Genomic DNA, 27,176 nt, shown 5'->3' on the forward strand with positions numbered 1-27,176 from the left:
GTCTCACTGAGCCATGCTCGTTCACGATTCTTTCCATGTGCCATGATTCACTGTCTCGCTGCAGCGGAAGCTCGGCTCCCTGTCAACGTCCAGTGAGTGCGCCACTCAGCACTGTCCGCTGAGAGTAAGCTGAATTGTGTGCCGTGAGCTCGCCGTTCCTGTGAATTGATTCACTCGGACACTTGAATGTATCGATATACTGCTTCAAATCATGCATTCAGTAGCCAACACTAGTCTACAGCACAATATTTCTGATTAAAAACACATTAAAGATAAAGTCCTGAAAAGAATGTTAGACTGTTCAGTAATTTCATTTAAACTGAAAATGGGGTTAATCCTTTGATATCATCATCATCATCATCATCATCATCATCATCCTTCCAAGCATTGGGCCATGTGTCCCGTTACGGTCTTACATTTTCCCTCCATCTCTTCATCGGACGTCCTACAGATCTTTTTTCTCTGGGTTGGTATCGAAGACTCTCTTTTGGCAATTACCAGGTTCCATCCTTTGTATATGACGTTTCCAGCTTTCCTGATAACTGTAGATGTAGTCAGTTACCGGTTGTACTTTCAGTTCCTTTTAGCACCTCTTCATTCGTTTTATGATCCCATTTTCTATACCCTGCTGTATGACGCATGAATGTAATTTCTCATGCTGCAATTTGAGGCAAGTCTTGAGATCTTAACGTCCATGCCTCATATCCATAGCAAAGTGTTGGTTTAGCTAGGGTATTATAAATGCACAATAGAGTATGTTTCTGAAAAAGTGATGGTTTCATGATGTTGTTTATTATTCCTGTAGTTTTTGTGAATTTATTAATTTTTGCTGGTATATCTAATTCTGATTGGTATGATAAGTTGTACCCAAGATAACTGAACACATGTTTTCAATGTTGTATTATCTAAACATACTTTACTAGGAATCGGTTCTCTTCCCTTGAAGGCCATTATTTTTGTCTTTTCTGTTGAAATAATCATATTAAAATCTGAGGAAACATTTTTTTGATTGAAAACTGATCCTTGTAGGTCATCTTCCGTTGTAGCCAGCAATGCAACATCATCAGCATATAATATGGCGTCTAGTTGTTTGAGGCATCTATTTATTGATATTGATCCATGGCGTCCTTTTTTCCAAGTTTCCATTATTAGATTCATATACAGGGTGAACTTTAATAAAACCGATAAACTGCAGGGACTTATTCCTGATTGGAAATGGAGGAAGAAATGTCCTATGAACATGTGTCCAGAAATGCATTGTTGCGGTGGTAGATGGCACTGACGAATGAAATTTTCTCTGACTACTTGCAATGTGTTTCTTCTGTTGCAGATAGTGTGATTGAAGCAGCGTACTGTCGGAAGCAGAATGGTCCGGTATTCATGTCAGGAACAAGCCGAGATGGTGTTTGGGCGCCAATGAAAACAGTCGAGAGGCAGCACGGCTATACCAAAACAAGTACCCTCACAGACACCAACCACATCACACAACGTTTCAAGCCCATTTTGGGCGTTTGTGTGATCACGGGTCCTTTCACACACGAACGTGCAGGGAGGCGGTGGACTGTGCGTAAACCAGATCTGGAGGAACAGGTTCTACAGGACATTGAGACGAACCCTAGTACAAGCTCCAGGCAAGTGGCCCACCAACATGGTGTAAGCCAGACTACGATTATGTGTATCCTGCATGACAACCGCTATTATCCCTGCAATAAGTGCAAGGATTATCAGCAGCGGATTTCCCTCTACGGGAAGGATTTTGTCGATGGTTTTTGCACCAGGCCATCACAGTTATGGGATTTCTGTCGCCAATCCTCTTTACCGATGAAGCAACCTTTACCAGAAATGGCATCGTCAATCTGCCTAATCTTCATCTATGGGCTATAGAAAATCCCCGGCGAATGGTTGAAGCGTTTCACCAGCATTGGTTCAGCATCAATGTTGGGGCAGGGATTCTTGGTGATCACATACTTGGACCAGTTATTATTCCACAACGCCTCAATGGAGGAACGTACCTGGACTTCCTGCAGAATACTCTGCCTGGATTGCTTGAGAATGTGCCTTTGTCAATAAGACAGATTATGTGGTTTCTGCATGATGGAGCACCACCCCACTTCCGCATTACAGTTCGCCAACACCTCAACAACCATCTTCCCCAGGCACTGCATAGGATGCAGAGGCCCAGTTGCATGGCCTCCTAGATCACTGGACTTAAACCCCCTGGATTTTTACCTCTGGGGACATCTGAAAAGCATTGTGTATGCTGAACCAGTTCCTGATGTGCAGACCCTTCAACAGCAAATTCACGACACCTGTGACACTATATGGCTATGTAACGTGTTCCGGGACTATTTGTTGTCGTTGCACGCACACCGTCCATTTTCGGACACATGTTCGTAGGACATTTTTTCATCCATTTCCAGTCAGGAATCAGTCACTGCAGTTTGCCGCTTTTATTAAAGTTCACCCTGTATATTATAAAAAGTAGAGGGGAGAGTCTGCAGCCTTGTCTTACACCACCATTTACTGATTTCCTCTCGGTCTGGTTCTTGTCTTGTTTTAGAATTTCAAGCAATTTGTTTCTGTTTACTCGGTCAAAGGCTTTTAAAGTCCACAAATGCAATGCGTGTTTCCGTATTGAATTCTCTATGTTTTTCTATTAATATCTTCATAGTGAAATACGCATCAGTGCGCGTTTTTTTTTTTTTTTTTTTACTGTCACCTATTTAATGCAGAAGGATATCTATTGCTTTCTGTCAACTTTGTGGTGGACTGTCTCCATTCCAAATTTGATTTGAAATGCTGAGGAATCTTTGTTTGAAAGTTTTACTTGAATATTTGAACACTTTAACATGCATTGCATCCTCTCCAGGTGCTTTACCATTCCTTAGTTTCTTCAAAGTTTGGTCTAGCTCTTCTAATGTTATAGATTCCCATGTACTGTTGTTAGATATTGGCAAAGTTAACTTCATTTTTTGAACATGTCCAGAGTGTTTGAAAATAATTAAGCCAGTCATATGGTGGTACTGTGTCAAGTTTTACCGCCTCCTTAACTTCCCTATTTAATTTCTTCAGAATTTTATAAGTTTGTGGTTGTGGTCTTGTTAAGTCTGTTTCCAATGTAGATACAAAATTTTCCCAACTTTCTCTATGTTTTCGTCTAACTTCTCATTTAGCTACTGCTCTCTTATAATTGTACTTAAGTTTATCATCTATTTTACCAGTTGATAGAAATTTCTTGTAAGCATCTCTATTTTCTGATATGATCATTTTTATCCCTTCATCAAAGATTCTCAGGCCATTTTTCTCTTCCATTTTCTTTTTATTCCTAAACTTTCAAAAGCTGCCTGTTTCAAAGCTAAGCTAATATTTGACCATTCTTCCTCCACGTTGGTACTCACTGGTTTTGCTTGAATTAGACTATTAAGTCTACTTTGGTAGACATTTTATGCTTGAATCTCTTAAAAGACCAATTTATGACTTGTTTCTTTTTGTTCCATGCAGGGTGTATTTTTCTTCATCCATTTTGGCTTTAAGCAGACAGCTGAAACTACATTATTATTATTATTATTTTTTTTGCAAGTCGTCGCACCGACACAGACAGGTCTTATGGCGATGATGGGATAGGAAAGGCGTAGGAGTTGGAAGCTTCCGTGACCTTAATTAAGGTACAGCCCCAGCATTTACCTGGTGTGAAAATGGGAAACCATGGAAAACCATCTCCAGGGCTGCCAACAGTGGGATTCAAACCCACTATCTTCCGGATGCAAGCTCACAGCAGCGCGCCTCTAACCACACAGCCAATTCGCTCGGTGGTGAACTATTAAGAAATGATCTGTTTCCATTTCATGACCTCAATATACCCTAGCATCTAAAATTAATTCTGTTAGTTTTTGGTTGTGACATAATCAATGATAGATTGCTGAAGCTGACTATGTGAACTTATGACTGCCTATATCTGGAAACAAGGTGTTTATTATTTTTAACTGATTGAAGAGAACAAAGTAAGTTTTCTTCCATTACTATTGCAAGTTTTCTCCTCCATTTGTTCAAATATTGTTCTGAATTTTGTGATTCCCTACTCTGGCGTTAAAATCCCCCAGTAAAAGTATCATATCTTGCTTATTAATTTTGTTAATTACTTTCTGTAAATTGTTATAGAAACTATCATTATCTTCTCATCGACCCTCTACTGGAGCATAAACATCTATGACCGTCAGACAGTCTCTGGATAGATTTAGCCTTATCGAAATAATTCTTTCATTCCATAAAGTATAGTTATCTATTCTCGATCTTAGTCTTTTATGTATCATGATCATGACTCCTGCTTGGCCTCCATCCTTTTGTTTGACCCCAGTATAGAATTGTACGTAATTTACAGTTTTTTGAGCCTTGTAGTTTGCATTTGGTTTCAGAGATTGAAGCAATCAAGATATCCTTTTTTGAGAATGTCATCTAGTTGACCGTCTTTGTGTGCTATTCCCTGTACATTCCATGTAGCACACTTAAATATAGTCTTTTTCTTGCACTTATTATCTTTATCATTAACCTCTTTTTTGCCATGTTCGTCATCTTCAATATCCGTCCGGTTTCTTTTCCTTTTGCAAGACTTGAAAGCAACCAAATGTCCTTCCAATGCGTTGCTAGCCTGATGGAAGTAAGACCATTAGTGGGGCTGCCACCTCTCAGCTAAAAGGTTAATATCAAGTTCTTCATGCTATATATAAAATATAAAATGTATAGAATTTCATAATTTTTAAATATTCACTTTATAAGGAATAATCTTCAAAGAATATGAATGACTTGTTTATAATAACCATAGCAACTATCACTAATCCTTCACAGCATCATAAATTTCATATTTTCCAAGAAACTACAATAAAATTCAGGACACCAGTAAGTATATATTTCAGAAATGACTTTTTAGTTTCATAACAGCAGCAACAAATCTATGTCATGTCTCCGATATGATGCGTTTCACCATCCATATACAGAAGGGCAAACTGTTTGAATGAGGGTCGAACCATGACCTCTCAGTACGAGAGAGATATAAGAAAAAGGGTAATAGATTTAAGAAAAGGAAACTCAATCACAAGACGTACAACAGTGTCATAATGAGACGCGTGATAAGTAAAGTGAAAGTATCTAGTGTTCTGTGCGATGAAGAAAAGTATGCGAGAATAATTTAATACATATATGAAAAACCTTAAAGGCAATGCAGTTCATGAAGGCTTGGAAGAAGCAGAGCATGGTGAAATATTAGGACACATCATAGGATGTTTGTGCCAGCCTTATCACTGGTATGTAAATATTCTAAGATCAGTAGCTGGGAACTTCAAAGACGCACATAGGCAATGGAAATATCCATGTTCTCTATGTTTCTAGAAAATGCCCATGGTAACATCCTTCCTTGGTGAGGGAAACGCCAGCCAATGAGGAAGGGCTAACTCAGAAACACGAGCAGGGCAAAGTCGATCACCAAATAGTGGGTTCCGGAAAATAAGAGGTTATTTAAGGAGGTGCAGAGGGCACAATCGAGTCGGTCGGTCGGTCAGTCGGAAAGGTTTGTTGACAGAATTCTTGAGTGACGGTCCATGGAGGAAGCCGAGAGGTTGGTCTAGAGAATTTACGGGAGACAGTTCGAGGGAGGACCAAGAGAGGTCAATCTCAGAACTTTACGGGAATAGGCTGAGAGAAGAATAGACTTGTCAGACATAGCACGGGAAGTTGTTTATGGGAAACAGCAGATAGAGATGAACAATTCAAGTATTTAAGAAGTAGAAAAGTAAGAGTCCAGGTTTATTGGGAATTCGGACTATTCACAAGACAAGTGAATTGTAGCTCTAGTAAAGTATCTTTCAGAGCCTCTTGAAGGAAGTTATCGCAGTTGCTCATAGGGAAGAACTACAGAGGACTACTAAATCTTGGTAACCATGAGATTGGTCTGACAGTAACCCTAGAGTTTCATATAAGCAGGTGAAGGCAGTCTACTACAGGGAAGAGTAACGTAGTACGGGAAGGTGATCCGAAAGACAGACTTAGAGTTTAAAGGAACTGCATTCCCTTGACGGTTAGTGAGGTATGAAGTGCTGAAATGCTCGAGTGCCAGTGCGATCAAGATGAACGACGAAAGAGAAGAAAGAAGACACTGCAATTAGAACATCCCTCTCGGAAGATAAGTCAACAAAGGGAACCAAAAACTTCCTATATAGTTTTGAAGTGTTGTATGATTAGGAAGTTCCCTTACTGAGAAGAGAGTCCATTTGAATATAACTGTACATATTTGCTGTAAATATATTATGTAAATCTTCTTGGGAAATTTAATATAACTTAGCTCGGCAGAAGGCAATCTGACTGGTGTGATTATTGTATCATATAGTTGTGTTCCAAACCCCTTCCAGTCCCCAGCTTGTCTCATCCTTAGGAAAATGTAGCAAAGGCTTTTCAGTCTGTCAAACACATAGCAAATACAATGTAAATTAAAACACTAAAAGCATATCTGTAAAACACACACTAACATACAAAGAATGACATGTTTCGTTCTACAAGAACATCCTCAGATTCTATCAAATCACTTAAAATAAGCTTATATATGTACAGTATTGTTTACGTAGCGTAAACTTGTCAAAGATAGAGAGATGAGTGATAACATGAAACAGTAATGACAAAAAATAAATTATATACAATTATAATATAGTGAAAAACTTACGTATTTATCTAGACTGCCGATGTTAAGTCTGTTGTCACCAAACACTATTTCAGGACTGTGGTCATTAACAAATTAACAAATTAACAAATTATTCGGCCAGTCAGGCAAATTACGAAGCCAAAAAGCTCAAATCACTTAAAATTAAAATCATGAACATTGACAAGTCAATCACATTTAATAAGAAATGTCTAGAATTAGAGCTCGTTCCTAAGTACATACCCATAAAAGCTAAACCCACAACAACTTCGGCTAAAATATCAACATCTCAATCACAGTTACTATGGATCAGAAACGAAATCAAATTCGCGTACATAAAGAAACAGCAAATCAATAAACAAATTCTACGCATCCACTTAAACCTAAGCAACTTCTGGCACCGCACACAATGGACATCCTATTCCAACTTTTTACACGATTACATTAAAAAGGAAGCAATCCGGAAACAGAAGGTTATTGACAATAAAATACGTAACCTAATGATTAAACAGAAAAGTCCAGAAAACGCTAAGCACAACAAACTCGCGAATTTTCACCCTAGATTAATTAACAGATCAGACACTACCTTTTCAAAGAATGAAATAGATCTGCTAGAGAAAGGTCTCAAATTCAACTGCCAGGAACGTCATAACGAAAACAACATAAAACAGCTCATCACTGACGTAGAAATTGCCTGCGACAAAATACCCTCTCCACAAAGAGAAATAATAAAAAACGTAGCCACCAACGAAGCCCTAAAAATAATCGCACATGAAAATTCCACTAAGCAACCGAATTACGCCACTCAATACTCGGCAATGAAAACAGTTAAGAACAAAATTAAAAACGACAACCTTATCATCACGAAAGCGGATAAAGGTAACACAACAGTCATAATGAAGAAAGACGAATACATAGAAAAAACAATAGAATTCGTCAACAACAACGGTATTCAAGAATTGCAACGCGACCCTACAAATAAATTTCAAAACCAAATAAAGCAAGCTATCAAGGAAACAGACTTAATTTTCACAAAACAAGAAAAAGAAAGCCTCATAATCAAAAATCCTAAACTCCCCACACTAAGAGCCCTGCCCAAAATACACAAAGAGCTTTGTCCCATTAGACCAATAGTAAATTTTAAAGATGCGCCAAGTTACAATGTAAGCAAACAACTGAACATCATTCTAAAAGAGAAAATTTCACTTAAAGGAGACAGATCAATTAAAAACAGCCTAGAACTAATTAAAGAATTAAATAAACTTAAAATAACAGAGAGCACACGTATGATATCCTTTGACATCACTAACATGTACACCAACATACCAATAGATGAATCCATTAAAATTATCGAAAACCTTCTTAAGGAAAACACCTCTCTACAAGAAACCAAAGAAATTATTAACCTTCTTAGAACAACACTACACCAAAATTGCTTTGCATTTAACGACAAAATCTATTGCCAAACAGAAGGGCTAGCCATGGGCTCACCGTTATCAGGTATAATAGCAAACATTTTTCTCAATAACTTCGAAAACATGTTCTTAATGGGCCAGCTTTCAAAAGGAATCTTACATTGGAGCAGATTTGTGGATGACGTCATATGCATATATGATAATGACGTCACTAATGCAGACCAGTTATTAAACACTCTAAATTCTTTACACAAATCCATCAGCTTCACAATGGAACCAGAAAATAACAAGAAAATAAACTATTTAGACATCACAATCAACAGGAATAATGACAACCTATCTTACAAGGTATACAGAAAGCCCACTCAGACGTCACACACAATTGACAACAACTCGAACCACCCATACACACACAAAATAGCAGGACTGAATACAATGATACATAGAGCTATTTCCATACCAATGAGCACAACAGATTTCAATGAAGAAATGCAAATAATTAAACAAATCGCGAAAGAAAACAACCATCCTCCAGGCACAGTGGATAAACTTTTAAATAAACATAAGAAAAGTCGCCGGGAAAGCACCACACACGACAAAGAAAACTACGTGGTTCTCAACTATGTTAACAATAACACATACAAAGTAGCTAACATTTTCAAGAATCAAGGTTTAAAAGTAGCTTTTCGAACGAATAACACACTACAGAGACACTTCAGCAGGTGCAACTTAAACAAAAAGGACCCTTTCTCAAAGTCAGGAGTGTATGAACTCAAGTGCCAAGAACCTAACTGCAACGCCACATACATAGGTCAAACAAAACGTAATTTCCATACAAGATACAAAGAACACAAAAACGCGATCAGATATAATCGGCATTCAGCCTTCGGGGAGCACATCTACGACTGTTCACACCATTTCACAGATATCAACACTGATCTAAAAATTTTACACTTCGAAAATAAAAGTAAATCTTTGAATATAAAAGAAGCAATAGAAATTTACGTCGCAAAAACTACTAATGCCAATAACCTGAATGAGCATACACATTTTAATAATTCCCCCCTATTCGCTCTACTCACATAATATCTAACAACACCTACTCCTTAAATTGCTACTATCGTAAATAATAATAATAATAATAATAATAATAATAATAATAATAATAATAATAATAATAATAATAATAATAATAGTAATAATAATAATACACATTTAAATAATTCCCCCTATTTGCTCTACTCGCATAATATCTGACAACACCTACTCCTTAAATTGCTTCTATCGTAAATAATAATAATAATAATAATTATTATAATGTCCCTTACTTTATTCAAAAAAAAAAAAAAATTATTAATTTGCATTCATCCATATTACATAAAGGTACATTCACATGGAAAAGGTCAATAACTTCTCTCCCCTCTCCAATGTTGACGGAAGGTGAATTGCTTTTTTCATAATAATAATAGTAAAAAAATTATAATATTTACATTCATACATATTACATACAAGTACAATTAACATGAAATAGGTCAATAACATCTCTCCCCCCTCCAATGTTGATGGAAAGTTCCGCAGCGCTCCAGCCGCTCCGCCCTACATCTCTCCCCCCCTCTCCACTCTATAGTCTACCCGATTTTATCATCCAATAGGAGAGATCCACATCGTTCTACTAGGCCCCTCCCTGTCCTGCCCTCCCCTCTCCACACACAGCGTGGCTCACCAAAACTTTCCATGACCACAGTCCTGAAATAGTGTTTGGTGACAACAGACTTAACATCGGCAGTCTAGATAAATACGTAAGTTTTTCACTATATTATAATTGTATATAATTTATTTTTTGTCATTACTGTTTCATGTTATCACTCATCTCTCTATCTTTGACAAGTTTACGCTACGTAAACAATACTGTACATATATAAGCTTATTTTAAGTGATTTGATAGAATCTGAGGATGTTCTTGTAGAACGAAACATGTCATTCTTTGTATGTTAGTGTGTGTTTTACAGATATGCTTTTAGTGTTTTAATTTACATTGTATTTGCTATGTGTTTGACAGACTGAAAAGCCTTTGCTACATTTAACTAAGTCAACACTGGAAAACATGGCTTCATTTTTAACAAATCATCTTTAGGATACGACAGGTGGACTTAAAAATTCTGGTGTCAGATGTGAGGTGAAAAATATTTAATTCAGGATAAATAACTAAAATTTCTGGTGTATAACTGTGATTGTTCAGGGGTATTCAGTGGTGTTAGGCTGAAAATTGATTCTGTAATTTGCTGTTTCAGAGGTCTTACACACTGTTGTTGAAGATAACAGCACCAAACAAGGAGAGGAAGAATATATTCCAGTCGCACTGAAAAGCAGCCAGTACAGTAAGCGGAGTTCGAGCCCAGTTCCAGAGTCTCGCCATCATCAGTAGGGTGAATTGAATCCATTTTAAAATGGAAGGGTCTTCTCATTCAGTCAGTCCGTCCCTAGTAACATAGCTGATGAGCATGAGAATGTGTTAGTGCATGCTGAGCAGCATATGTCAGTGACTGTGGCTCTGCGAATATTATGTACAGAGTTTGACAGCTCACAGCCAGCCAGATTAAAAGAATTTTGTGAAAATGTGGAAACTGCATTAGAGGTAGTAAGGCCAGATAAACGTGACCTATTTTATAAATTAATTCTGACAAAAATCAATAAAGAAGCACGTAGCAAACTTTTAGTACGACTTGATGTATTCTGACGGTATTTGAAGAGTTTAAAGGTATCTGAGTACCTGGGAATTGACTCATTTATCAAAATCAACTTCCCAACGTCATGCCCGTTGATTGTAATGGAACATCACCTTAGATTTTGCATGTGCCTGCTATCTCTTGGGAACTGCGTGATTCACGGGAGCCGTATCCTGGAGTGAGACCCGCTATCTGCATCAGTCTGCCATCTAGCGGCATTCTCCGTATTCAACTTGTTCTCGTGATCTACGACCTCCGTGGATATCTATGATGCCGAGCGGTTTTTGTTTTGACTATTGTAGTCGTTGTTGAAGCTTGTTGACGTAAAAAGGATTTGATCTCATCGCTGCTGGTGAAAAATATACTGAAATCTAGGAAAGAAGAAGCAGGAGTCATGGTGTTCGATACTGGATAAATCCCTCGTCAACCGGCGAGAGCCAAAATGTCTGGGTTTACCTTATTTTCTTTTTATATGTTCGGCGAGTCTGTAAGTATTGCTGATAACCCTAAATTTTGATCTGGGGTCTGGATTAGACCGAAGAAATGTTTGTTAACTGAAAGTGGAACTGTATTGGACTTTCGATACGGAAACCTTCAAAATTATTTGGTGCATGGTCCTTCTATAATCAATGCATTTACATTTGAGTATGTTTCGACATGATGCTATAATACTAATCATCACTTCATATTAACGATATGACTTAAGTTATTTGGGGTTTTCTTTAATGTAAAATGTTGGCTATGTTTACGCCTATTAATCAATTCAAAACGAGTTATGTTGTACTTTTCATCTTAAAATTCAAATGAAATGTAACTGCTAGAATCTGATGTTACTCATTGACTGTGGCATCTAATAGTATTTATCAAGCATTATATTATGGGTGGGTTAATTCTTATTGTTTTCGATTTTGGTGTAAGTTATCAGTTCATACTGGAAAAAGGTTAGTTAGTGAGAAGAAAACGGTTCATTTGACTTCCTCGGTTGTTATTGGGCAGCCATTTGCTTGGGTCATGTGACCCCGTTCCTATGACGACACTTGTAAACATTACTGTGATGGGAGCTCTCTGTTACGAGCTAACAGCTGACTCTCGTTGTATGTCGTGAGTATTATTTGGTGTTGTCAAGGATATGATGTTGATTGATTTGGAGGATCGTGAAGACTGCTGAGTCTACCGCGGGATCCGTGTTAAGAGTTTAATGTTTATTTCCTTTCTCGTTTCATTCTTGCTAATTCTTAATGTATTGAATTAATTCAATTTCTCTGTTTGGCCTTGATGGAACTTATTCAGAGGAGATTTTGCTTGGAGTTTACTCTTCTATAACCAGTAATTGTTTCATAAGGAACCGTTTTCTCCTCTCGTGCTGCAGTCAAGTTTTACCCTTTTCTGCATTAATTTACTGTAATTTACTAGCTGTAGTTCTGGGATCCCAAGGTCTGTTTAAGGGTTTTTCTTTACCTTTTATCTTTTTTAAAAAACGAGATCTCGCCGCATTTTATCCTTAATTTTTTTTAAAGTATTATTTTAATGAAAGACTTAAACATTTCTTTTCCAATTAAATTCAGTATTTCCTTCAAATCGTTGTTTTATTTGAGTCAGTAGTAACTTATTTTACTTGTTGTAATTTGTTTGTTCTTAATCCACCTGACCTCGGTGGGCCCTAGTAATCTTCCACGTGTTGCTACGACCCTCTATTGGGTACTTCCCTGTTCTCACTGCCCTGGGTCGTGCAAATACTATCGTGCTATACCTCCTTGAAAGTACGCGATAGTATGAATGTGGGATGAAATCAAGGCCGCGCTACAAGAGTATTATAGTGAAAAGAAAACAGTGGATTTCTATGCTTGTCAGTTATTCGCAGCTAGCCAATACGCAGGGGAAACTGTGTCCCAATGGGCACACAAAATTGATCGAATTGGGACCTACTTGCACGATACCGCAATCCAAGGCATGAACGCGATTTATTCGGAGGCTAATCAAGGCCAGTTTCATACAGGGTTTGCGCGGTTCTAGCAGGCCAGCAAGTGAATATAGATCAATCCAGGGAAATAGGAATCCGCAGCAGCTGGCCAAACCACCAATGCGCAAGCCTTATAAGAAGGCTGGTGTGAGAGTGGTATGTTATAATTGCAAACACGAAGGGCACATAGTTCTTGAATGTAGGACTACAATGGCGAAGGAAAATTACCCTCCAGTGTGTAAATATTGTAGAAAAACCGGTAACACAGCTGAAAAGTGCAATGCTAGAAGAGCAACGGAAAGCCCGAGTAAACCGTATGAGATAAAAGTATGTGCAGTGATCAGGTGTTACAACTGTAACAAGACGGGACATAAACAATCCGAATGCCGGAAAGTGCTCCACCAGCTTGAGGAACGAATGTGTTTCATATTTGGTCATAAGGGACACCGGCAGCAAACCTGCTGGTTTCGAGGTAAGCAAGGCATACCTGTTGAGAACCAACACTTAAAGGTTGACTCGAAGGTTAAAAAAAATGCTATTTGTTCGGGGCATCGACCTTAGAGATATTTTGCCCCTACTTGCAGCATATGATATGATCCTGCATGTAAATGGAATTGCGGAAGTGTAGATTGTTGAATGTGAGGACAGGAACGTTAACGACGACACAAACACCTAGTCTCCAGGCCAGGGATATTAATCATTTACAATTTAAAACCCCTGACCCAGCCGGGAATCGAACCCGGGGTCGCCGGGTGACAGGTGGATGCGTTGGCCCCTACACTGCTCGGCCGGACGACCTGAAGGTTAGAAAGAACAGATCGTTTAGTGCTTCTGAGCAGAAGAGAAAGAGTCTGCCAGCATGAGCGGCATAGGCCCCTCAGCAGAGGAGAAAGAGCTCGTCACCCAGAACTTTAAACGAGCTAGGGACCGTACACCTGAGCAGCCATACCAGTCCCATCAAGTAACTAGCCCACAGAGCATAGAGTAAATGAAAGGGAAAACCATAGCCATGGTTATATAAAAAACTGTGCGTTGCGATGCAAGAAACAAGATCGCGTCGAACATGATCTTTTAGGTTCAATTCCGGTTCACGCGAAAGAGAGGAACAGGCCGTTCAAGTTTTTTGTTGATACGGGAGAGAATGTGAGCCTCCTAAGAGAACGAAGTGTACCCAAAAAGGAAATTTATTACAGGAAGCAAGTAATAAACCTCGCGGGAGTTAAAGGGCATACTACCCGCATTAAGGGGTGTGCCATTCAACAGATAGGTGATTATTACCTAGAATTTCACGTAGTGGGGACGATTTCAGACTATCCGTTGATGGTTTAATAGGAATAGACCTATTACAGGATAGTATAATCAATTTCAAGGAAGGGTACGTACAATATTTGAGCAGAGCTTCCCCGTGGGCCTAAGTATACAGGAAATCTGTCAAATTCGTGTGTTAAACAGCGGAAGGCAAGTGAAGTAGAAGGCACTGTAGAAATTGGAGTGAGAGGCTCAGAGAACCTACTCAAACTCCTGCTAGAGACAAGAAGTGAAGAGTCTCTTTTGAAGGAACTGTCAGTATGATTATGCTATGATTATTCTATGATTATGCGAAAATCCGCCTCAGAGTTAAGATACATAAGTGCTGAGAAAATCCGAACCAAGGGCACGATAAGACTTCCAATAGGAAAATCAAATGCCGATTTTCATGTAGTGCATTAGGGAGTGCCACTCAAGTGCGATGACATAATAGGGCAAAATATACATCATACAATATACAGTACATACCCACTCCATTGTCTCATTCAAATCCCCAGTCACCATCCAGTCAGTATCCCTCCTACACAGTATTTCACTGATAACAATCTTCGTTTCCTTAAACCTCACCCGTGCTGCATTTACCAGATCCCACACATCCCCAACTATGTTGGTATTTATACCTGCTTGCCTTACCTTGTTGGTACCAATGTGAAATACTACTACCTTCTCCTTTCCCTCCTCCTTCTCTTCTACTTTCCTTAACATCTGCCTTAACCTTTCAAGCGGTAATGACGGAATAAATCGTCATAGCCGCATGGCTTCCTAAGTGGCCATGACGGAATATTCCAGCATCACATTGTAAATGTCTTTCGGAGATGGGTACGACGACTTATTCCATTGTAGGATCGAAATCGCATTCCTTTGTGCGTGTATGTTAGTTTCGAGCTTTGCCTACAGCAGCACTCTCCTAAAACCATGTGATCAGGTGAAATGCTTTCATTCCACGCCCACCTGGCAGCCAGCTAGTATCGGCCGCCAGGCTGCTGAGAGTGGTAGATAGTGCATTATGGCAGGTGCAAGCGAAGCTCGGAAACGTCTGCGAGAAGAAGAACTGTTTGATTTAATACACTGTGACAATTCAGAGAGTGATGTGGTATCTGATAGTGAGACTAATGTTGAAATGTCAGGAGACAGCGAGTGCAATGGTGAAAGCGACTCAAGTGAACGTGACGGTAGCACTAGCAGTGATATTCAGCTCGGTGTATGGACAAAGGTAGGATCTGAACGGCCGAGATTTACATTTATAGCGCAACCTGGACTAAATGTACAAATTGAAGACATAAATAATCCGCTAGAATATTTTCAATTGTTTATTACACCTGAATTAGTGGAACTAATAAGCAGGGAAAGCAACCAGTACGCACAACAGTTTTTAGAAAGCACACCAACCTTGAAACTATATTCGAGAGTGCATCAGTGGACTGACACGAATAAAGATGAAATTATGACTTTACTTGTATTCTTTTTCTTGCAAGGCATTCATCAGCTACCTGAAATCAAGAGCTACGTTTCTTGTAGACTGCTATTAGAGACCCCAATATTTTTGGAGCAATTCTCTGAAAGAATTCATCTCCTTCTCAAATTCTTACACTTTGTCGATAACGAAGCATACGATGAAGCCACATGTGGCCCGAAGAAACTCTACAAAGAGAAACCTATTCTAGACCACTTGAACAGTAGATTCCGAAGTGTGTACGTACCCGAAAATGATATGTCTGTAGATGAGTCTCTTATGTTATTATAGGTTTCCTGTTGCTTTCCTCACTGAGCCAGATTCTCTTTCCCTAGGCACTGTAATAATTTTAATAGCTTCAAAGTGAGACTTTATTTTTTTAAACTTGATGAAAATACCCGACCAATTAAAAGTATCTCAAAATAAGTTCCTGTTACTTTCCTCAGCGAGCCAGATGCTTTGCCTTTCGTACTATAATCATTTTTGACAGCTTGATACATATTCTGTACTTTTTGAACCTGATAAAAATACTATACTACACAAGAGTATCTCACTATATATTACTTCCCAGTACCTTATGGAAAAAGTGCCACTGTGTTAGTAGCTACTCAAAAGAAATTTACCACTTGAAAGGTTAACTAAATTCCTGGTTAATACTGTACCCTGGTTCCCTTTCCTCCACACACACTTTCCCCACATGTCTAACAATGGAATCTCCCATGACTAGAGACTCAACCCACCAACCTCATTTGATCCCTTCCCCTCCTGGTGAGCCCTATCTTTCCTCACTGCCACAGAAGCTACTTCCTCCTCCCTTTTCTCCCTCCCTGTTCCACCTGCCTTTTTCTATCCTCTACTCTACATTTCCCTTTCCTCCTACTTCCACACTTCTCAGCAACAGTTCCCTGTTCTTCATTTTCCCTCTGTTGTTTTACCTGCGGTGACTTGTACTGATTTCTTACAGACACTTATCCTGAATTCTGATCCTGAATAGAGCCCTTAGCCTGCAATCTCCTTCCCCTTAAGACAATAGACCACCTGTCTTCTACAATTCCCCCCTTTCCTTTCCATCCCACTTTTATACCTACTGTATCCTGTACATTGTTTGAGGGAGGCCTACTTTCTTTCCTGTCCTCTGAGAGAATCCTAATTATCTCCCTCAAACTCCCCAACTCCTCCCTCATACTCCTTAACGCCTGGCCACACCCACAGTTCTTACACTTGCCCTCCTTAGTCATTCTTTACGGAATAATTAAAAGAAAAGGAAAAATAAAACAACTTATTTTCTGAAAAAAAAATGAAAGGAAAGAAATATTGTCTAGGATAGTACACAAAGATCACACAACAATCAGGTAATTAATATACTATTACACTACAATACTACTTAGTCATACTAAATTTTTATCCTACAACACTCTGACAGAATGAAAACTGTCGTTAATCACTGAATACCAGAATGAATACACAAGAATTACGTACTTCTAATTGCAGTTAAGCCTATCCTAATTACAACAGAATTCTAGTAAGAGAGAGTTTCTACAGACATCTTCTATACCGTACTACACAAATGTTTCACAGTAATAGAATAAGCACACTAATTTCTAATAAGATACTACAATACACTACAATAATTTTTAAACTATGTTCAGATGTATCCTAATTACGATAGGTTATTACTAAGCACAAACAGAAATTGACATTGCAATTAAAATTTGCAAGAACTACTCCAAGATTACCAACAAAGCTAAATGCATAGACAGATTATTATTATTATTAGTACTATTCTATCCTACTATGCTCTAATAGAAATGTTGGGTTAAATGCTGAAGTATCGAGAGGGTTACTGTACACAAAGATACACATGAATATATCAGGCAAAATACTATCTAATATACTGTATCTACACTACAGTTCTCAACTGAAATGTGGTCATGTGATGTTTACAGATGGTGGATTACTGTTATTTTCCCTACTACGCAGGACAGAGAATTAAAGTGTCCTTAATGTGAAAAATAAGAGGTTGTCTATAATAATTTCTCTAAAAATCTTTTGTCAAAACAACGCCGGGGACTTGAATTGCAATTATTGGGATATAGGAATTTGATTATTAACTTTTACTCGATCTGCTGATGACAGCAGATCAAAACTGACTGAAAGCATTCTAACATGAGATCCACTGAATCAGATATAAACTAAAAATGACTCACCTGCTGTGTGTGAAACCGGACAGTTAACTGGGCAAAAATATTGTCCTTAGAAATGATATCAGTGCAGCGAGCATGGACTACTCGAGGAGGTTCTAAGGACTTTATAAACTTCCAGTGAATTGTCTTATCTCGAGTATTATACTTCATCTCCTGAAATACAAGAAGGACAGAGTCATTACCAACATAAGTGTACTATTAGTAATGGGAAGGGGCAATATCAGCAGAAATCTGCTCAAGTTTTGACAGGAAAGATAGCATCCTCACTCTCAAATCAAAGGAAATGAGGGAAAATTTTACACCAACTTTTGAGTCGGTTCAGAGCACATTGGACTGGAATGACAAAGACAATAAGAGGATCATAGCTTAACTTCAAATTCAAAAGAGACAGGGGAGGGGTTGGGAGGGGGGGAGAAGAGTACGAGGAGGATCACTCTAATTTCTAAAAATGTGTGACTACTTTACTGCTGACAAGGAACCCTCAACTTGTTTGACACTGGGATTTTTGATCGGGGTGCACAGGTAGCTCGTAAGGGTGTTGTGCTTCTCAGAAATAGTTTTGGCCCAAAGTTATATTTAGGGTATTTTTCAAGCATAAAACAAAACCTAGAACAAAAATGGTAGCAGTTTCACCTATATACAGAGTACCAGTATACATTAATGTAGAGAATACTTAAATGTGTGTAGAGCCTCCGTGGCTCAGACAGCAGCGTGTCTGCCTCTCACCGCTGGATACCGTGGTTCAAATCCTGGTCGCTCCATGTGAGATTTGTGCTGGACAAAGCGGAGGCGGGACAAGTTTTTCTCCGGGTACTCCGGTTTTCCCTGTCATCTTTCATTCCAGCAACACTCTCCATTTTCATTTCATAACATCTATCAGTCATTAATAAATCACTTTGGGAGTAGCAACCCCATTGTACTAATAGCCTATATCTGCTTCATTCATTCCAGCCCTGACCCGGTCAATGACTGGGAAACAAGTTGTAGGTTTTTTCATACCTAAATATGTAGTGAGTACAAGGAATGAAAATCAGAAAATACGACAATGTAGCAAAAGTAAGAAATGTATTTTACGTGGTGTTCATACCTTATTTCTTTTCTTAGGTCTGCTAGTAGTATTTATTACAGATATGAACCCAATCGCATCATTTGTTGAGTTGTGGTCACACCAAGCTGTTATGGCGTATGAATATTTCAACAAGCAAAGCTCCTAGCACTACACTGCTCAGTATAAATGTAAGCAGTTGAAGTCCTAATCCATGGATGTATACATCATTTCCATCATGGCACTGAAAAGGTGTAATTAGTAGCAAATTTAGAGATGATGAAACGGTGTGTGAAAAAATTCTGTTGATACTGCTATTAGTACTGGTGGGTGAGGAATGATGTAAACAATGGTGATGTGCCGGGCCTTTCAAACCACATATACACTATAAAACAAAGGAAACAGTGGCCAGAACTGCAAAAAACTGACAAAGATCCTGTTATTACACATTTATTGAGGACAGTGGAGCTATAGGTCATTCCATGTTAAGAAAACAGTATTGCTCTTATGGACCTACAAGGAGTGAACACACAACCCTCTTAAACACCCATAATTCCTTGTGATTAAGAAATATTCGAAGGTACTTTAAATTGTATTATGGAAAAGAAAAAAGGATGAGACATTTTTTGCGTCAGCATTTTTAATAATAACTACTGAAGCTTTTCTATTTCATAAATACATTCACAGGGAGAAAGCACAATGGTGGGAACAGCCATTGCTTTGTTGCCTTCCTTCATTTTCCTTCTGTGTAACTCTGGTACGTGTACTGCATAATGTGTTACTCTGTTAAACCTGGCAGCTTATTACTGCTGTAGAAAAGTCGTCTATTTATGTGATGTATATGTATTTTAGTCTTTATATCAGTGCATACTTATTTTGTGTTGAGTGAAGGTTATGTAATTAATTAGCCTATGTGTGCAATTTCTCTCTGTAACATTAATACAGTGACTGATTTATTTACTTTATGGATGAGGTCGAGGAAGAAACAAAAGTGCTTAAATTGCAGCTTATTTTCTTCCCACTTTTATCTTGAACTTAAAAACAACAGAGATTCACACATCTACGTTCAACTGTTCTCCCGTTATGTTGTGAACATCAAAAGGAATCCTTCTTAACCCTCCTACCCTCCCTTCCATTACCTAGAGTTCATGAATATAATTTTTGGCTTAGTTTTTTCTACCATTTGTCTCAAATACTGAGTTTCACCAGTATAATGTATCGTCATTTTCACGTTATGCTGTAAATATCAAAACGAGTCCCCTCTAAACCTCCAGTTCCCTTTCAGCTTAGCTTCTTCCCCTTTATATCTTGAACTTTAATACTGAGTTTCGAAAATTTATGTGCCATCATTTTCCCGTGATGCTGTTGAGCATAGCCGTTTGATATGGCAGTCCTGTTGTTGATAATAACAATACTGTTTTCCTTTCATGGAATGACCTATAGTAAAGACTTATTTGACCAAGTCTAAGAAACATCCAACATTTAAACCTTCAATTTTTCTGACAATATATGGCACCTTTGTTTGATAATTTCTGACAAAACCAATAAAATGCGGGTGAATAAGTCAGAGACCAAACTTTCTAATCAGAGGACCAGTAATGCTATCACAAGGTGTGGCTAGGAGTACGTAATTCACTATAAACACAGTAACTGAAATAAATAAATAGACAGTATTGAGGAAACACATATCACAGTAAAATATAAACACTATTTACAAAACAGGTACAAGAAATGTATACATTTCGAGGTGGATGAATTGCTAATAGACATGAGGTGTGGGTACTGGCTGGAAGGACAACATGCTGCACATAAAAATAATTACTGCAGAACACAAAATTAATCAATAATAAGAAGACGCACAACAAAATCTTCCAACAGATGTCTTGACATCCACCACCCGAACTAAGCCATCGGGTCCCATGTGGGTGCCTTTGACTACAGCTAGTTTCCACTGTAGTGGTTGGTTTTGTCACTCTTCATTAACATCACAGTTCCTGGCTGTATACAGTGGACTTCTATTACTGATTAATTTTGTGTTCTACAGTGCTTCTTATTTTCATGTGTTCTCTTTTTCTATTCTATATTTATTTCTTCAAAAAATAAGCACTGGTTTTCCCATGACATGTCGTAGATGAAGTTTCATTGACTTCAGCCTCCCTTAAAGGCAAGTCAGAAGGGATGAAATACTGTTTAATACTTTCTCCAGTAGGAAAAATATTCAGCAGATCTGAGCATCCTCGTCATTTAACAATTTATAGAGAGGAATAGTGTGCGTTATTAGTAGGGAGCGGATTTTTATGTGCTAAAAATGTGAAAAATATTTATTTTTTATGTGATGAAAAACTTTAAAATATGTGATAAAAAATTGAAATTATTTTCCTTTAAATATCACATAACTACTCGCGCTCAAGAAATTAATAAGTATAATGTTTTGTATTAGAATATGGTGCTACCAAACGTGCTCCTTAAGGCAAAATGGTGTCTGTGTATGGAAACGTGCTGTATGGTATATTAATTTTTGATATGCCAGAGTAGATATTATGAATGGTTATTTTTTTAAAGGTAATGTTTTGTTTAAATATGGCAAAAGCAACCTATCATCTTTGAAAAAATAGTACCAGTTCGTACTCACCCATCACACGCTGGAATATTAGTTGCTAGAAGTAGTCTCAGAATTGCAGTGAACAACAAAGGTCATCTCCAAATTGTCCATCACAAATGTATGCCGATTATCTCTAAAGAACGCCTTATACTGCGAAAACGATCGCTCCACATCACAGGAAGCCAGACGAGCGTAGTTAAAGAGAGGAATGTCACCAACAATAACGCCATCAATTTCGCCAACATGAGCACCCTCTAATACACTAGAAATTTGGCACATTGTTTGAAATCCTCTGTTTTTCCTGAACAAATTTTGATATTTGACCTTTAACAGTCCCTGTACCTGCGAAGCCGGGAGTGAATCTAATTTATTTTCAACAGCGCGCACTTCCTTCACTGTTTCGGACAACAGGTTAGTGGATTTTTCAAGTATGTCTATAGTTTTACACAAGAAGCTTAGATTGGCAGATATAAACGCCAAATCATTTTTCAAAGAGCTGTCTTTTAGTATCTCTTGAAGAATCTCAATTGACGACGCATCGTTTTTATCTAGCACGTTCACAACGGATGCAAAACTTTCGAAATTGTCTGCGTAGTATACCACAGCGCTAAGCCAGGTACCCCACCGCGTAACAATAGGCAGAGGAGGAAGCGCAAGATCCAGGTTTTTCTCTTTAAAGAGATCGATACTTGAGGGTGCTTTTACGAAGACCTTTTTGCCATTAGACACTAATTTATCCACTTGAGGATACTGAGCCCGCACAGTTTCACATAACCTGTGTAGAGCATGAACAACGCAAGTTACGTGTATCATTTTCGGAAAGCTCACAGAAAGGCCTTCGGCTGCCTTTTTCATGTAAGTTGCACTGTCAGTAAGGAAAAGCAATACATGGTCGTATTTTATACCTTTTGGCCAAAGTAAGTGCATGGCTTCATTGAATAACCTAGCTACAGTGATATGGTTTGCAGCAAGCATTTCTTTACACGCTAGCAAATAAGAACGTTCGCAAGCAGTTTTGTCATTCTTCAACACACCAACTACAACATTTCCTACTTTTCTGCCACTTGAATCAGTGGTTTCGTCAATGCTCACCCACAGTTTTTCGCCATCACATACTGCCCGAATTCTCTGTAAAGTTTCTTCGTAACATTTTGGGAGATAGTTTTTCCTTAATGTGGATTCGTCTGGAGGCTCAAAATTAATGTACTTTGTTAGGAAATTTCTCAGTCCCGGATTATTTATTTTACCAAGAGGAATGTCGGCGCAAACAAATGCTCTGCACACATCTAAATAATACTGGGAATATTTAGATGGGCCTGCATTTGAAGTAGCTGGTTCACCTATTAGTAATTGTCGCGAACACACACGCGAAGCAGCCGCAGTATGCTTATTTCCAGACAAATGCTGGATTACTTGAGAACGTTGATCTGCACATACTGTTTTACCACACGGTTGGCAAAATAATACTTTTCCATCGGTAGTGAAAATGCTTTTAAATTCCACTACATATTGTTGAAGACGCGACCTTGTACTCGACTTCGCTTTTGGCATTATTTTGCAGGTTACGACACACGCATTTACGGTGAATCACTGTTTCAATAAAAAGAATAGCAGCGTACACTGAAGGAAATATTTCTAATAAATCCATACAAAATCACACAACCACAGGAATGATATATGGACCCGAACAGCTAACCTTACTCTTAGGAGTGATGAAATTCCACTACCTAATGGTGGGGCAATATTCGTCCGAGTTTCCCATGTCGTAACGGAATTACGTCACCTTATCTCTCCGTGATTGCCTTTCGCTGATATTCTATAAACAAAATCCGAGAGGGTTGACTCATAAAGAGTTGGAATGACATCATGCAAGGAAACATCTTGTGCAGCAAATCAAATCGCTGTCTAAATGTAACGACGTAGCCAGTGACCAGCAAGTTTTAGAACTTATGGAGGGAAGTCCATAAATAGCCGAAACATTCAGATACATTATGTTAAATACACTGTTAAAAACAATACCATAATCGTAAAATGAAAATATGAGCATTGTTTTATAACACAGAAGCATTTTAAATTTTATTGATCAACAAATATTGCCGATTTATGTGCTTATTATAGATTTTCTTAAAATATGTATTTACATTTAAAAAATGTGAAAATATGTGTTTTTATGTGAAATAAGATTCAGTTTTTACACTTGGGGATGCACAATAGGAATAATGAACTTCGTAACTTGCGTTAAAACTTACGCAAAAAAAATATGTAATTACATAAAAATCCGCTCCCTAGTTATTAGGTCTTTGCAATTAGTTCCCTTGTTGCTATACACGTTTGCTACTCTTCCATGTCTGGAAATGAATCTATGCAGGGCAGTAGAAGAGGTAAGTGTGGTCATGTCACTGATGATTTCGGTGTAGATAGCATTTGTGGCTAAGCAGACAAATAGAGCAACGTAACATTTCATTCTAATCTTGCTACAAAAATTTCCTGAATGAATCGTGAATGGGTAAGCATAATTGACACCACAATTATAAAAGGGTGAAGAGGAACGTATTCTGGAACTTGGGAGCTGTCTCATCATTAGCTGATGTGAAGTGACAGTCTTGAGTCGGAACCATTTCATACAGGAGTGAATAATCCATCTGATGACTTGCTTAGCACTATGAATCCAAAATAATGACAAGTGGAGAGAAGTAACTGAAATCATGCATGCAACAATCTCTTGTGATATGGATATAGACTCCCTTAAGGAATTATTTATCCCGAATGGGTAAATTTATAATACCAATATAATGGGTCTATTATTAGACATTATAAATTGTCAGGCTAACTCATTCCTATTGCCAGCGTTTCTCTCCAGTGTGCTAATTTGGGCTCGTCAGTTGGTAAATAGCACACCTACCAAGATGCATGGTTAGTGCATACCATGGAGGCCACTGTGTAGGTTATTTGAAGCTACCGACAGTGACAATGCACTAATGATATTGAATAGGTGGACCCTTCTCTACCCTTTGATAGTGTCAATGCACTACGAGAGGCTTGGTCTTTTTTTTTGTTGCAAAAGTTGAAGACATCCCACTTCCAGCACTTCCTGGATCTTCCGTTTCGTTACCACACCTCGTGGAAGCTTCTTAGGGCGAGAAGGTACTCCTTCTTCCACCTGTTCGAGAAGTCGCCTTGCATCTTTACCCTCAGTCTTGCTTCTCAGACCTGTGTAGATGCTAAGTTCCGGACCATTGGGTACTAATGTTAATTGCTCTCCATTTATGAAGTGGCTTGGTCTCAGTATGTTGGGACTATCTTATGTAATGGTCTGCTGTTAATGGCGGCATCTATTTCTGCCCGTATTGTCCAAAAGATTTTCCTTGCCCAATACTTTCTCAAGCGTTGTTTTGTTGTGTCCACCATTCGTTCCCACCAGCTGCCAGTGGAACAATAAACTTCTAGGACTTACCACTGTGGGTGAAATGCTGGCTTGTATGTGGGTCCGTAAAGATCTGAGAAAGTTCTGCCAGTTCTCTGCTTGGAACTTGAAATGTCATTAAATTATAAAAGTCTATTACACACTTCATACTCGTACATTTTTTTAAAAGATATCAACTTTCTTCATCAGTGAGCTTCACGTATATAAAATCAAAATTTCTCTATTCTAAGATCATCTTAATCTAACTTAACACACATAAAAAAATAGAATTAGAACATTAAAATATAGAACACTGTTGTATTAACTACACATTAAAACGAGTTTCTTTAAGATGCTTCTCTCCCATACTATTTGTCCTTATTAATATGGACTCACTTAAAACTTTGCATTAGACTGTTGCTCTGTCCTTGTTCTTGCTTGCGTTAAAATATATCTAAAGGCTGGTCTCCACTGATTAACATTTAACACCAACATAAATTGAACATGTTAGAATTGACATGTACGTATGTTGTTACTGTGTCTTCCAATTGGCTTTGCATGTTAACTCAGAAGGTTGAGGTTAACACTTTTAACATGTTAGCATGTTTTCTGCTCCAAGTGGAAAACTTGTCAAGTCAATTCGTTGTTCGTGAGATGTTGGCACAGCTTCGGCAACTTCTGTGCTGTTTCTAGGCCAACAGATAGCTTAAATGATGTGGTTCTTGTGAAAAAAGTAGGATTCTAGTTACAAACTACCAGTACGCGCAAGTGTGTCGTTCTCTCTGCACTATACTAAAATTAATAGTCAGAAATGGACTGGAGCAAGGATATTACTCTGGACTTTACTAATGATATGATGGAAAGGACTTCTTTGTGGAATGTCACATCCAGTGGCGAAGCGTGAAGAAAATAAGGGGGTAGACAGATATTTTTAAAGCTATTTAATCATATTATCAATATTATATTAATGTCTCTGAAACTAAGAAAAATCCGACAACAACCGACTGTATAACCCTACGTGCACTCCTTTTATTTCTGTGTCAGTTATTCGTAGTGTTCTACGGAGCAAAATACCGATTTAATTGAGAGATGACCTTCAGTACCTCTCATCCAGAAATAATCACCAAACAAGGTCATTAACTAATTCCTTGCTAAGTTTCCGTGCCCATCACACTACTTCAACTCGGAATAATATTTTTTCACGGTCATAACAGCCCGAGAATGATAATTCCATCGGGTAGGAGAAGGATGAGGAAGCTGAAAACCTTGCTCTCTCAGCAATTCTGCACGACGTGAAAAACGAGAGAAGAATGTGTGGAAGACAGATAAATTGCATATGAACAATTTCATCTCTTTTGTAGATTTCACAACATGAAGAAGAACCAAATTGAGTTGATGGGCGTAACAATGTACGAAGATGGCATGAGGATAAGACTGTCTGACAATTGCCCGGACACCTCCTTTATGACCAGATATTACTGTAGATCCGTCATACATCTGGCATACGAGTCTGGTATCATCAATGTTACATTCTTTCAGAACTGAGATTATGACATCAGCTAAATTACTAACAGTCTTATCAGCAAACACGTCATAAAAGCCTAGAAACCGCTCTTCGACTTTACCATTAACATAATACCTCACAATAATACTTAATTGTGATTTAACGGAGACATCTGCAGTTTCGTCAGCTTGGACAGAAACAAATTCAGCTAATTCTATCTCTTTTCGAATACGTTCCTGAACGGCAACAGTAACAGCTTTAATCAAATAATTTTGTATGTCACTAGAAGTACCTTTGAAGGCATTTTCTGAGTCTAAATGGTCTTTCATGAAAGACTCCTCCGAAGCCAGTAAGTCAAGAGTAGCCAAGTCATTCCCTTTATTCGCTTTATTAAATGAACATAAAGAAGAACATTGACTTTCTCGATGACCCCTGAACGGCAATTCCTGAATACTTAAGTGGCAAACAACGTCTACTAATCTGCTGACAATTTTCCTATTTTTTGAAACAATTTCATTGTGTTTAATGGCCTGTAGTCTCCGCCCCTCTGAAACGGCATGATCGATACGGCACCGCCCCAACATGTGAAATTTCTCGGCGCACTTTATATGATTGTCAGATGCCGCGTGCTTTTTAGCTTTTTTCTCGAAATTGTTTATGGAGTTTACATCCATTCTGCGCCAAGAATCTTCCCCGTCAATGCCAAACATCAAGTAATAAAAACACAATAACTTTTGTTCACGACCTTTACCATTTCCACACAACCATTGATATTTACCATACCAGCTTTTCTAAAATTTTCGAACAAATTTTCCGTCCTGTTGTGATAATGTTAGGTCAGGCCGTTTCTGTAAAGTTTTTATCATTATTTTTC

General features: G+C 38.2%; 1 protein-coding gene across 1 annotated transcript in view; it reads right to left on the reverse strand.

Annotated features, from left to right (window-relative positions):
- The window catches only part of mRpL45 (mitochondrial ribosomal protein L45), a 143,514-nt gene that overhangs the window by 16,352 nt on the left and 99,986 nt on the right, over positions 1-27,176 (reverse strand). Inside the window, exon 6 of the mRNA XM_067147473.2 lies at positions 17,752-17,901. Coding sequence (XP_067003574.1) covers positions 17,752-17,901 — 150 coding nt within the window. The remainder of the gene's footprint in view (positions 1-17,751; positions 17,902-27,176) is intronic.

This window comes from Anabrus simplex, chromosome 5, assembly GCF_040414725.1.
Source record: "Anabrus simplex isolate iqAnaSimp1 chromosome 5, ASM4041472v1, whole genome shotgun sequence".
NCBI lineage: Eukaryota > Metazoa > Arthropoda > Insecta > Orthoptera > Tettigoniidae > Anabrus > Anabrus simplex.